Source organism: Chanos chanos, chromosome 12, assembly GCF_902362185.1.
Source record: "Chanos chanos chromosome 12, fChaCha1.1, whole genome shotgun sequence".
Lineage (NCBI taxonomy): Eukaryota > Metazoa > Chordata > Actinopteri > Gonorynchiformes > Chanidae > Chanos > Chanos chanos.
In genome coordinates, this window is record NC_044506.1 from 592,501 (window position 1) to 607,107 (window position 14,607).

At 47.0% G+C, this 14,607-nt stretch overlaps 1 protein-coding gene across 1 annotated transcript in view; it reads left to right on the forward strand.

The window, feature by feature from the left end:
* The window catches only part of sema6ca (sema domain, transmembrane domain (TM), and cytoplasmic domain, (semaphorin) 6Ca), a 32,588-nt gene extending 25,485 nt beyond the window's left edge, over positions 1 to 7,103 (forward strand). The window contains exons 16-17 of the mRNA XM_030788953.1: positions 3,351 to 3,401; positions 4,897 to 7,103. Coding sequence (XP_030644813.1) covers positions 3,351 to 3,401; positions 4,897 to 6,188 — 1,343 coding nt within the window. The 3' untranslated portion in view covers positions 6,189 to 7,103. The remainder of the gene's footprint in view (positions 1 to 3,350; positions 3,402 to 4,896) is intronic.
* The last annotated feature ends 7,504 nt before the right edge of the window (positions 7,104 to 14,607 follow it).

Below are 14,607 nucleotides of genomic sequence, written 5' to 3' on the forward strand. Positions count from 1 at the left end.
AGTGTATGTATAGTGATTGGTCTGTCTGTGTATTAGTGTATGTATAGAGATTGGTCTGTCTGTGTATTAGTGTATGTATAGAGATTGGTCTGTCTTTGTATCAGTGTATGTATAGAGATTGGTCTGTCTGTGTATTAGTGTATGTATAGAGATTGGTCTGTCTGTGTATTAGTGTATGTTTAGAGATTGGTCTGTCTGTGTATTAGTGTATGTATAGAGATTGCTCTGTCTGTGTATTAGTGTATGTTTAGAGATTGGTCTGTCTGTGTATTAGTGTATGTATAGAGATTGGTCTGTCTGTGTATTAGTGTATGTTTAGAGATTGGTCTGTCTGTGTATTAGTGTATGTATAGAGATTGGTCTGTCTGTGTATTAGTGTATGTATAGAGATTGGTCTGTATGTGTATTAGTGTATGTATAGAGATTGGTCTGTCTGTGTATTAGTGTATGTATAGAGATTGGTCTGTCTGTGTATTAGTGTATGTATAGAGATTGGTCTGTCTGTGTATTAGTGTATGTATAGAGATTGGTCTGTATGTGTATTAGTGTATGTATAGAGATTGGTCTGTCTGTATATTAGTGTATGTATAGAGATTGGTCTGTATGTGTATTAGTGTATGTATAGAGATTGGTCTGTCTGTGTATTAGTGTATGTATAGAGATTGGTCTGTCTGTGTATTAGTGTATGTATAGAGATTGGTCTGTATGTGTATTAGTGTATGTATAGAGGAGAATCACGGATTATAGAGAAGCTGTAGTTTGAAGCTTCCTGTTGTCATGTTAATGGTGCCAAAGTTAGGCTGTGAAGTCTATGCTGCTTTTGTCATTAAGTACCATCTGATTGGCCTGATCTTTGTGACATAAAGCCAATCACTTGTTCTTACTGGCTCTACACAACTGTCAGTCACACAAATGACTCACGACAGACCCATGACCATGGTCTCCTCTCTGTTTAAACTGGTCCTTTATTCAAGTTTCAAGTTTATTTAGAGCCCAATATCACTGTTTACAGTCTCAAAGGGCTTTACAGGCCACAACAGTCAAAATCAAGACAGGACGGCACCCCCTGACTTAATCCTCATGGCAGGCAAGAAAAAACTCCCCAAAAACCCAAAAGGGAAATGGGAAAATGGGAGAAATCTTGAGAAGGACCACAGAGAGAGGAGACCCCTCCTTGGCCAGACAGGTGTGCAATAGGTGCCGACCACGTGGGCAGTTACTATTGAAAGTAAATATGAGCATGAACAAAGGGGATGGCGATGCTGACAGGAGGCTGACAGGGGGATGAAAGATGATAACACCAGGATGGATCGGTCCACAGGGCGGGAGGAGTCAGGATCACTGGTGTCTCAGGAGTAGCATGTGTGGCTTGACAGAGAGAGAGAGAGAGAGAGAGAGAGAGAGAGACATTGTTAGATGTTCATTTCCACATAGGCCTAATGGTTAAGGGAAAATATACATCATGTGCCGAGTGCAGGCAGAGACTCCAGCAAGACTAGCTAGTACAGCATAGTTAAAAGGGAGAGCTAGAAGGTAATACAGACATGAGGACACTCTGGGACACAAGGTGGCCACCCACTCCACTGTTAACAAACCTGAGTGAACATTTTAGAGTGGGGGAGGCGACAGCATTTACACATCCCAGTTCACCAAACATTCTATGCCCGAGAACCCTCCAGATCTGCTCCTTTGCCTATTAAAGAGCTATTAGCAAAAGGCTTGGCTAAACAGAAAAGTTTTCAGCCTTGACTTAAACATAGAGACTGTGTCTGAGTCTCGAACATTAATTGGGAGGCTGTTCCATAACTGTGGGGCTCTGTAAGAGAAGGCTCTGCCCCCTGCTGTAGCCATCATAACTCGAGGTACCAACAAATAGCCTGCACCTTTTGATCTAAGTAGGCGTGGTGGATCATAAAAGACCAGGAGTTCGCGCAGGTACTGTGGCACAAGACCATTTAATGCTCTATAGGTTAGTAGTAAGATTTTATAATGAATACGAGATTTGACTGGGAGCCAGTGCAGTGTGGATAAGATAGGGGTGATGTGATCATATTTTTTGGTTCTAGTAAGAACTCTGGCTGCTGCATTCTGAACTAACTGTAGCTTATTTATACACCTCTTAGAACATCCAGACAGTAAGGCATTACAATAGTCTAACCTAGAGGTAATGAAAGCATGAACCAATTTTTCAGCATCTTGAAATGACAATGCATTTCTTATCCTGTTAATATTTCTAAGATGAAAGAAGGCTATCCTGGTAATATTATCTACATGAGCTTCAAATGAAAAACTTGGGGTCAATAATTACACCAAGGTCTTTTACTGCCGCACCTGATGAAAGAGAAAGGCCATCCAGAGTAACTATGTGATCGGAAAGCTTACTCCTAGCTGCATGTGATCCTAGTACAAGTATTTCTGTCTTTTCAGAGTTGAAAAGTGAGAGGAAGTTAGTAAGCATCCAGTGACTAATATCCTTTACACATTCCTCAATTTTGTTAAGTTGGTGTCTCTCGTCTGGCTTCGCTGAGACATACAACTATGTGTCATCAGCGTAGCAGTGGAAGCTAATACCGTGTTTATGAATAATATTACCTAGAGGTAAAGAAAAAAGCAGTGGGCCTAAAACAGAACCTTGCGGGACTCCAAACTTTACCTCAGTATGTGCAGAGAAGTCACCATTTACATCAACAAACTGATAACGATCAGTCAAGTAGGACCTAAGCCATAAGAGGGCCGTTCCCTTAACTCCAACAACATTTTCTAGTCTATCAAGGAGAATGGTATGATCAATGGTGTCAAAGGCTGCACTGAGGTCAAGCAACACAAGCAAGGAGACACAACCCTGATCAGATGCCAGTAAGAGGTCATTTGCAACTTTAACCAGTGCTGTCTCTGTGCTATGACTGATCTGATACATTTCATGAATGTTATTCCTATGTAGGTATGAGCATAACTGCTGTGCTACAGCCTTTTCTAGGATCTTGGAGATAAAGGGGAGGTTAGATATTGGCCTGTAGTTGGACAATGAACAGGGGTCAAGGTCAGGTTTTTTAATTAGGGGTTTGATAACTGCTAGTTTAAAAGATTTAGGTACATAGCCAGTACTAAGGAAGGAATTGATTATTTTTAAAAGCGGTTCGATGACTACTGGCAGTATCTGCTTAAGGAAACGTGTAGGTAAGGGATCTAGTACACAAGTTGGTGATTTTGATGAAGAAATTAGTGAGGTTAATTCAGTCGCTTGAAGGGGAGTAAAACATTCTAATCACTGATCTGATATAGTTATATTGTTATCTACAGTGTTAGTGATCAAATTATCAAATTATCTTATGGTTCATTCTCTTTCATAGATTCGCTGTCGACAATGCAAAACCACAACTCACCGGGTGACTCAGCTTACGGTCAGTAATGCCTTTGTGTGTGTGTGTGTGTGTGAGTGTGTGTGTGCGTGTGCATGCGCATGTGTGTGTGAGAGTGTGTGTGTGAGTGTGTGCGTGCATGCGTGTGTGTGTGTGTATGAGTGTGAGTGTGTGCGTGCATGCGCGTGCGTGTGTGAGAGTGTGTGTGTGAGTGTGTGCGTGCATGCGTGTATGTATGTGTATGAGTGTGAGTGTGTGCGTGCATGCGTGTATGTATGAGTGTGAGTGTGTGTGTGAGAGTGTGTGTGTGAGTGTGTGCGTGCATGCGTGTATGTATGTGTATGAGTGTGAGTGTGTGCGTGCATGCGTGTGTGAGAGTGTGTGTGTGCGTGCATGCGTGTATGTATGTGTATGAGTGTGAGTGTGTGCGTGCATGCGTGTATGTATGTGTATGAGTGTGAGTGTGTGCGTGCATGCGTGTGTGTGTGTGTATGAGTGTGAGTGTGTGCGTGCATGCGTGTGTGTGTGTGTATGAGTGTGAGTGTGTGCGTGCATGCGTGTGCGTGTGTGAGAGTGTGTGTGTGAGTGTGTGCGTGCATGCGCGTGCGTGTGTGAGAGTGTGTGTGTGAGTGTGTGCGTGCATGCGTGTGTGTGTGTGTATGAGTGTGAGTGAGTGCACGCATGTGCATGCGCGTGCGTGTGTGAGAGTGTGTGTGTGAGTGTGTGCGTGCATGCATGTATGTATGTGGCTTTACCTCTTGGTTTTTGGAGTGCAGAAGGTCTGTGCTGGTTCAGTTGAAGTCATAGCTGCACTGTTCCAAAAGGCACTGCTTCCATGGCAACGTCAGCCTGTCCAAGTATTGACTCTGTCTGTCAGAGTTTGTGCTCAGTGACAGAGAAACTGATTGGTCCAGAGTTTGTGCTCAGTGACAGAGCGACTGATTGGTCCAGAGTTTCGGGTTCAGTCTCGGAGTCCTTGAATGACGCAGCAGTCCTATTAAAGTGACAGTAATTAAACTGCCAGTCAGAAAGGAAATGGCCAACCAAACCAACCATGTCCCAGTCTGTTAAAGCTCGCAGAATAAACACTCTCCCAGTTTAACCCTGTAGCTCCATTTTGGCCTCAACCAGCGGGTCACGCTCTGTCAATCTGGAATGGGAAGCCAGCAATGGTGAAATCTGAAATTGTCCAGGACCTTTGGGTCCCGTTACCAGCATATAATCCTCAAAGACCTCTTCCTCCCTCCTATATGTATATATCTATATGTATGTGTGTGTGTGTGTGTGTGTGTGTGTGTGTGTGTCTGTGCTGTCTGTCTCTGTGCTATCTTTTTCTATGCTGTCTGTCTCTGTGCTGTCTGTCTCTGTGCTGTCTTTTTCTATGCTGTCTGTCTCTGTGCAGTCTGTCTCTAGTGAGTGTTTTTGAGATCCTAAGGACACTTGGTGGAATTCTTGAAGGGAAATATTCTACTGTCAGTAATAAAAAGGGGTGAAGATTCTAAATGTGCAGTTTCTCTCTCTGTCTCTTTCTCTGTAGGTGTGAGACGTTGGCCTGAGATGGAGAAGTCGAGCCAGAGTGTACACTTCACTCTGCTTATAGCCTGTGTGTTGGTGGCCTTCGTGCTGGGCGCGCTCCTCTCGGCCTTCCTCGTGTCGTGTTACTGTAGCCAGCGTGCCCGACGTGCCCGCCAGCTGGGCAAAGACCCGGAGGCTTCCCTGCCTCACGCCCTGTCCCTCCACAGCCTGGCAAAGCTCAGCAGCCTATTGGACAGCCAGGCCAAAGAGGAAAAAATAAACTCCTCCCCCAAAATTTACAGCTCCTTCCTGGCCAACGGTAAAGATCTTCCTGCAGGAAGCCACAGCACACCCGGGGGGCACAGTACAAGGGACGAGGCACTGTCCAGCCTCCCCACACCTGATTCGACACCAGAGCTGCCAATCAAGAACATGAAAGCTGTCCATGACCAGTGGGAGCGCAACCATAATTGCAACAATGCCAAAGATGACAAACTGAAAGGGAACGTGAGAACAGGACCAGGGCTCACCCAGCAAGTTTTCCCCTTCTCCCACAACCTACCCAACAACCAATCACATTTCCTCGAGGAACCAAAGGTATCCAATGAGGAGCAAGTGGCCACTGCAGGTTCTTACTCCTGCGGTCCTCAGACAGTGGTGGATGTGTCCACTCTGGATGACCTCCTACAACATATTCATGAGGTGGGAGCAGATGATGCCTCAGGGGGGCGGAGACTAGCTGTGTTGACGTCAGCACTGTTGCCAGGCAACAGTGGTTTGGCTCAGGGAGGCTTCAGTGGAAGACTGCCACAGCAGCACCCCCAGATCCCTGACACAGAATCTGCTCTGTACTTCAGCTCCTCCACCATGCCCCGGGACGGGCTGACGTACCGTCTGGACATACCCCCTGAAACACCACCCCACTCCACCTCCTCATCCACCCACCCAACACAGCAACTGCTCCCTGAGAGGCTGGTGACACGCCACCCCTCCCAGAGACCCTGCCTGATTAAGATGGGGGCTGGCAGGGGGGGCGCAGTACCACGTCAGCACAGTTTTAGCCAGAGGGGGGCGCCATCTCAGCAGCGCCTCGTACGATTAAACTCAGGAGGGGGCAATGAGTGTGAGGCTCATCGACCCCTCATCCCTGGTGGGGCGTGTTTGACGCGCCAACACAGCTATAGCGAACCCCCCCATCTCCAACGCTCTGCTATTGTACGTCGGACAGCTTCCTTAAAACCACAGGTGCCCCCTAAACCTCTGTTCCTCCCGGCGACCTCCCCCGTCAGCCCCCCGGGCAACCTGAACTACTGAGCGAGCAGGGAGAGAGCACTGAAACATGTGGAGACTCTTCTGAGACGAAGGGAGATTCCAGAGAACCACAGGGAACCACAGGGATGGTTCTCTGAGACTTTAGCGAGTCTGTTTTGCCACGGGAGGCTGTCTTGAGATACTAGAGACTGTGCTGAGCTAAAAATGAGAAACATGAGAATACACTTGAAGACGAGAGACTTCTCTGAGACGTATATGTTTCTGCAGAGACACAGGGAGACACTGTTGAGTTGCATAGCAGAATCTGTTAACGTTTGGAATCATCTCTGCGTAGACTCATTGAATGTTCAGAGGCTTTCTTTGTTGAACCATGTTCGACCCTGTTGTTCTGGAATGTTCTTGTACCATATTGGTATCGGCTGTGTAACCACTTAATCCAGATTGTTTTAGGGAGTCATACTGGTCCCTATAGAGAGAGAACCAGTGTTTCCAGTAATGAGAACCCAGTTAAGCTGAGAAAACAGACAGGAAGAGGGCTTGACTGTGTCGTCAGTGCCTGTGTGTCTGTGCTATGTGTTAACACTCTGAGCCCAAACTCACTGAACTGCAGATGGACTGGGCCTCACTCACAGCCTCATGGGGCCACTAGAGGGAGGCACTGTGAGGCATCTTTATCTGTAACTGTTCATTATGAAGCAATAACCCTCTGTAAAACATCACCACTCCACAGAGGTTCCACATACATATAATAATAAAATTAACACTGAGCAGTCTAAACACATGTATAATAATAAAATTAACACTGAGCAGTGTCATTGTCAGTACAGCTGACACTCACGGTCTGAACACACAGGTGTTAATAAATGAGGATACTAGCCAAACTTTATAATATGTATGTGTACATGTGTGTACATGTGTGCCTTATTTCCTATGTAAAGTCTGCTGAGAAAAGGGCAAAGTCTGTGTGTGATCATATGAAGTTTTTTTGTTTCCCAGTATAAATGTATAAGCTCCTCCTGTTTCCTGTCTGGCAGTGTTGTTGGTGGCTATAGCACTTTAGAAAAATGACCACTGAACTCAGAGACTGACCATGCACAGCCCACTCAGAGTCACAGCCCTCTCAGAGTCACAGCCCCCTCAGAGTCACAAACCCCTCAGAGTCACAGCCCCCTCAGAGTCACAGCCCCCTCAGAGTCACAAACCCCTCAGAGTCACAGCCCTCTCAGAGTCACAGCTCCCTCAGAGTCACAGCCCCCTCAGAGTCACAGCCCTCTCAGAGTCACAGCCCCCTCAGAGTCACAAACCCCTCAGAGTCACAGACCCCTCAGAGTCACAGACCCCTCAGAGTCACAGCTCCACTCAGAGTCACAGACCCCTCAGAGTCACAGCCCTCTCAGAGTCACAGCCCCCTCAGAGTCACAGCCCTCTCAGAGTCACAAACCCCTCAGAGTCACAGCCCCCTCAGAGTCACAGCCCTCTCAGAGTCACAGAACCCTCAGAGTCACAAACCCCTCAGAGTCACAGCCCCCTCAGAGTCACAGACCCCTCAGAGTCACAGACCCCTCAGAGTCACAAACCCCTCAGAGTCACAGCCCCCTCAGAGTCACAGCCCTCTCAGAGTCACAGCCCCTTCAGAGTCACAGCCCTCTCAGAGTCACAGCCCCCTCAGAGTCACAGCCCTCTCAGAGTCACAGCCCCCTCAGAGTCACAAACCCCTCAGAGTCACAGCTCCCTCAGAGTCACAAACCCCTCAGAGTCACAGACCCCTCAGAGTCACAAACCCCTCAGAGTCACAGACCCCTCAGAGTCACAGACCCCTCAGAGTCACAAACCCCTCAGAGTCACAGCCCCCTCAGAGTCACAGCCCTCTCAGAGTCACAGCTCCCTCAGAGTCACAGCTCCCTCAGAGTCACAAACCCCTCAGAGTCACAGCCCCCTCAGAGTCACAGAACCCTCAGAGTCACAGACCCCTCAGAGTCACAGCCCTCTCAGAGTCACAGCCCCCTCAGAGTCACAGCCCCCTCAGAGTCACAGCTCCCTCAGAGTCACAGCCCCCTCAGAGTCACAGCCCTCTCAGAGTCACAGCCCTCTCAGAGTCACAGCTCCCTCAGAGTCACAGCTCCCTCAGAGTCACAGCCCCCGTCAGAGTCACAGCCCCCTCAGAGTCACAGCTCCCTCAGAGTCACAGCCCTCTCAGAGTCACAGCTCCCTCAGAGTCACAGCTCCCTCAGAGTCACAGCCCTCTCAGAGTCACAGCCCCCTCAGAGTCACAGCTCCCTCAGAGTCACAGCCCCCTCAGAGTCACAGACCCCTCAGAGTCACAGCTCCCTCAGAGTCACAGACCCCTCAGAGTCACAGCCCTCTCAGAGTCACAGCCCCCTCAGAGTCACAGCCCTCTCAGAGTCACAGCTCCCTCAGAGTCACAGCTCCCTCAGAGTCACAAACCCCTCAGAGTCACAGCCCCCTCAGAGTCACAGCCCCCTCAGAGTCACAGCCCTCTCAGAGTCACAGCTCCCTCAGAGTCACAGCTCCCTCAGAGTCACAGCCCTCTCAGAGTCACAGCCCCCTCAGAGTCACAGCCCCCTCAGAGTCACAGACCCCTCAGAGTCACAGCTCCCTCAGAGTCACAGACCCCTCAGAGTCACAGCCCTCTCAGAGTCACAGCCCCCTCAGAGTCACAGCCCTCTCAGAGTCACAGCTCCCTCAGAGTCACAGCTCCCTCAGAGTCACAAACCCCTCAGAGTCACAGCCCCCTCAGAGTCACAGCCCCCTCAGAGTCACAGCCCTCTCAGAGTCACAGCCCTCTCAGAGTCACAGCTCCCTCAGAGTCACAGCCCTCTCAGAGTCACAGCCCCCGTCAGAGTCACAGCCCCCTCAGAGTCACAGCTCCCTCAGAGTCACAGCCCTCTCAGAGTCACAGCTCCCTCAGAGTCACAGCTCCCTCAGAGTCACAGCCCTCTCAGAGTCACAGCCCCCTCAGAGTCACAGCTCCCTCAGAGTCACAGCCCCCTCAGAGTCACAGACCCCTCAGAGTCACAGCTCCCTCAGAGTCACAGACCCCTCAGAGTCACAGCCCTCTCAGAGTCACAGCCCCCTCAGAGTCACAGCCCTCTCAGAGTCACAGCTCCCTCAGAGTCACAGCTCCCTCAGAGTCACAAACCCCTCAGAGTCACAGCCCCCTCAGAGTCACAGCCCCCTCAGAGTCACAGCTCCCTCAGAGTCACAGACCCCTCAGAGTCACAGCCCCCTCAGAGTCACAGCCCCCTCAGAGTCACAAACCCCTCAGAGTCACAGCTCCACTCCTCACTTTCAGTCTGTGTGACTGTTGGAAGGAGACTGTTGGTTGGTATTAAACCAGATCCAAGTCATCTCCTGCCACTTTCATGTTATCAGTCTGTTTACGTGGCCCTCTCCCCCACCTTCCCTCTTTCTCTCTCTCTCTCTCTCTTTCTCTCTCCCTCTCTCTCCTTCTCTCTCTCTTTCTCTCTCCAGTTCTCTTGCTGAACCAGTAGCATGTCGAAGGAGGGGAATGGAGCCCACTGTGTGTTTGTCTGGTAATCTCTGTAAGCTATAGTCTAAATATGTGTGTGGTGATCCTGGCTGTGAAGGAACAGGAAGTGATGCAGTTGGATTCTGATGTCTGAGACACAGTGGTCCGCTGTTGGTTGTCTGTCGTTCTGAGGAGGTTTAGAAAGAGGAGTGGATATTTTAGAGATGGAGAGAAGAGGAGAGAGGAGGAGGTATCAGTAGATGAAACAGGAGTGGAGCTGCAGTATCTTTGCACTGCACGGAGGTTTAGCTCCGTATGAATGAGATCAGTCTAAAAATCCTTAGTCTCTGTCTGACATGCAGTCTCCTGAGAGCAGCGCTCAGTCACTCTCAGACGGATGCACAGGTACACTTCAGCTGTTCTACAGTATGTATGCAACTTCCATTCAAGTGTCTACAAACGTCTGATTTTAGTCTCAAACAGTGCTTTTCTTTTAGAACTCAATGAGACAGTGTTTTTACCGTTGTTTTGTTGTTGTTGTTGTTGTTGTTGTTGTTGTTTTTGTTTTGTTCAGTTGCTAACAAGCATTGGTCAATACTGAAGCCACTTTTTCAAAACTCTTCATACAGTCTGCTTTACCAACATGCATCTGGGTCAAACAGTTTATCTCACTAACAACACTAATAACAGTTCTCACTCAGAAAGCACACTGACCTAAACAACACTAACAACAGTTCTCACTCATAACACACTGACCTAAACAACACTCACAACAGTTCTCACTCATAACGCACTGACCTAAACAACACTCACAACAGTTCTCACTCATAACACACTGACTTAAACAACACTAACAACAGTTCTCACTCATAACACACTGACCTAAACAACACTCACAACAGTTCTCACTCATAACACACTGACCTAAACAACACTAACAACAGTTCTCACTCATAACACACTGACCTAAACAACACTAACAACAGTTCTCACTCATAACACACTGACCTAAACAACACTCACAACAGTTCTCACTCATAACACACTGACCTAAACAACACTCACAACAGTTCTCACTCATAACACACTGACCTAAACAACACTAACAACAGTTCTCACTCATAACACACTGACCTAAACAACACTCACAACAGTTCTCACTCATAACACACTGACCTAAACAACACTAACAACAGTTCTCACTCATAACACACTGACCTAAACAACACTCACAACAGTTCTCACTCATAACACACTGACCTAAACAACACTCATAACAGGGAGCATTACATAAATGATGAACTTTAATCTCTGAAGTTTGAATGATTTTTAAGTATAGAATAAGATTAACACCTTTTCAGACTAAATTGACTGTACTAAAGTATATGTAACAAGTACGAATCGGAAATGCAGCATTTTGCTTCAGAATTCTTTATTTTCTCTGTATTTTTGTAAATAAAAAACAAATTTCTGAAATTCCAGGGCTGCGATAATAATTACAAAAAAATGACATTAACCACATGTGTAGTGTAGTGACTCTGACTGTTCAGTACTGTCAGGGTTCTAGTTCTGCCTCTCTCCTGCATTTGGCCACAAGTTCTCATCAACATCACATGGGTAGGCCTTCCGCTGAAACGGCAATCAGCTGTGTTTGGAGTGATTATTATTTCATTTTACTGTAAATATACTGCTAAGATTCTCTACATATTTCAATATGGTTACTGCAGAAATGCACGATATTTGCCATCATTCTGTTTTGAATGTGTTTTTAACAGTTTTGAAAACAGTGTGTTAGCAGTGGAAAAATGTGCTGTAGATATAGTGTCTTGCAGGTGGTGGAGTATGAATGAGAAAAGAGTTCATGGATTTTGGAAAACGTGGACATTGAATGCATTTTGTATGAAAGCAATGAAAAATGATTGACAGTTTGGTCCATATAGACTTCACTGACTGTGTGAAGAGTTTTGACCATGTGGCTTCAGTGTTGACCAATGCATGTAAGCAATCGAAAAAAACTGTAACTGGCATTCTCAACTCCGACACACGCCCTGAAACACAGTGTGAGGAAGGTGACGGCTGATTCTGTCTCGTTCCTTCATCTCTGGATTTTCAGGACCAAATTCTGAGTCTTTTCCTGTTCTTCTATGGCATACACACATTATCTTCCCTCGCCCGTGTCTTCTGTGAAACTGCTTTTCTGTCTGTTCAGTAAAACTTCAGTGGAAAAGTCCAAACGGACACTGGTCATCACCTGTCTGAGCCCCCACTGCTGACTATCCACAACTGAAAACTCTCAAATACAATGCATTGCAAAGTGCAGATGACTTTGAGTTCCTGTGTGTGTGTGTGTGTGTGTGTGTGTGTGTGCGTGTGCGTGTGCGTGTGTGTGGCCGTTTTGTGTGTGTATGTGTGGGTGTGTGTGCGTGTGTGTATTTGTGTGCGTGTGCATTTGGTTCCAAATGAAAATGTATTTTTTGTGATGCGGGTCAGGGTCAGGGTTAGGGTTAGGGTTAGGGTTAAGGTCACCTGATCTAACAGGCAATACACAGCAGTCCAGAGGAGGGCTGTCTTTCTGTCTCCAAAAACTGTCTCACTCTCCACAACATAGCTCATAATTTTTTTAAACCACTGTTCTTAGTCTAAAGCTAGCACTGCTCTGAGTCTATCCTGCCATCTAGTGCCTGGAAAGTGAAGCACAACTGTATGTTCATTAGATGTATAGGCTGTCGAATAGATCCACACATAGGCATACTAAAATCACGAACAGTAGAGGCTAAGATAGTAATGGACTACTATAATCTCTGTACTTTTATACCACAGAAATGTTTTAATAAATCACCTTGGAGAAGGTGACTCAGTGTTGTTGTTGCCTTATCCAAGTCTTTAGCTGAGGGAGCTCACTGCACCTTCATAATCAGTGTGCTGAAGTGAAGAGATGTTTGTGTCTGTGATAAACGTCTGACTCATTAAACAGACTCCAGCACCTCTGGAGTCACTAACACAGGACAGTCATAATAAATTAATATTCACTGCACCAGCAAGGACCAGCTCACACCTGCCAGCCCTCAGCCATGCCTCTGGGTCGTTGTTTGTCAACTGCTAGACTTAAAACTGCCCCTTTAAGTCAACACAACATCACCACTACAGGAGGCAGTTACTCAGACTGGAGCTGGTCATTGGCTGGTTACTCAGACTGGAGCTGGTCATTGGCCGGTTACTCAGACTGGAGCTGGTCATTGGCCGGTTACTCAGACTGGAGCTGGTCATTGGCCAGTTACTCAGACTGGAGCTGGTCATTGGCCGGTTACTCAGACTGGAGCTGGTCATTGGCTGGTCGCTCAGACTGGAGCTGGTCATTGGCTGGTTGCTCAGACTGGAGCTGGTCATTGGCTGGTTACTCAGACTGGAGCTGGTCATTGGCTGGTTACTCAGACTGGAGCTGGTCATTGGCTGGTCACTCAGACTGGAGCTGGTCATTGGCTGGTTACTCAGACTGGAGCTGGTCATTGGCTGGTTGCTCAGACTGGAGCTGGTCATTGGCTGGTTACTCAGACTGGAGCTGGTCATTGGCTGGTTACTCAGGCTGGAGCTGGTCATTGGCTGGTTACTCAGGCTGGAGCTGGTCATTGGGCAGGTCTGACTGTAGGTACCACACAGCACCAGTGCAGTAAATGAAAGCACAGCAGTACACCAACTCTTCAGTAACATTGTGTAAAAATGTATATGAGCCTCCTGATCTGGTGGTGACTCACTCCTCAGCAGGGCCTGGAATTCATGGTCTACAAATGTAAATATCAACAAAGACGAGAACTGAGTGAAAGAGGAACAGATGAATGAGGGATATAATTACATACTGCTTAAAATGAGAGGTAAGGGTCCGCCCTGAGGGCGGAGCCAGCCCCTTCCCATGGGCTGATGAGTGACAGGTGCGGATGGCTGGGTATCAGCCCATTTAGAAAACAGAGGTCAGAGAGCATGACCTGCCCACTGCCAGGCTAGAGTTTGCTTCAGTTAAACTGCTATAACTGCTGTATTCCTTCTCCATTTGTACCGAAAATTTGAAAGCAAGAGAAAATACCGATTGCTGTACACCGTAGAGATGTGATATATTTCTGATTATATTACTGAAGAACTGCACTCGCCTGACATAGCGAGGAACGAAAGCTTCAAGGCTAAGTGTTCTATGTGGGAGTTAGCGAACCAGTTTACTTTACAGCATCTTACAGGATGTTCGTAAGGATATTTAAATAAAAGAGTCAGAGAGTGAGCGAGTTCTTATTTCTCACAATAAACGTAGAAGCAATAGGTTTCTGTTTATTCCTTTCTGACACAACACTTCAGGATACACAACAAATATTGCCTTCAAATACAGTTCATCTAAAGCTGGCAAGAAATGCCGCGCAGCCGTTACTTTTATATGACGTAAGAATGGTGTGTAACCTACCATAAGCTTACTATAAAACAGTTTGGGCAGAGGGCTATCTTTCGGTGTATTTGGAATGTTTGGTGGATGTAAATTTGGGGTATGTGTGGGTCCATTTTAATTTAGGTCTATCTGAGCAGTTAGATTCATTTCATATAGCTTACCCTGGAGACCATAGAGACCTATAGAGACGGCAGCTGCGCCTAAACACATCAGTAAAGGCAAGAGAATATCTCGTGTGAAAGCGAAGCTCAGTGGAGTAAACTGTCTGTCATGCTGCTCTGCTTCGCAACAAAACATGTTTTAATTTTCTCTGAACTACGAAACACATGAAATGAGGGGAGAGCGGCGAAAGCACCTGCAGCAGTCAAACTCGTCGTCACAATAATTTAATCATTTGAGCAGCGCACGATGTATCGCTTTGGGGAGACAGCTGATCATTCGTGAGGGGCAGAGAGGAGGGAGCGGATCGGATATTCAACATAAAACCTAACTCTAAACGAATTACCTCCCGGTATCGCTATAGCAACTGGTTGCTATGGGAGACC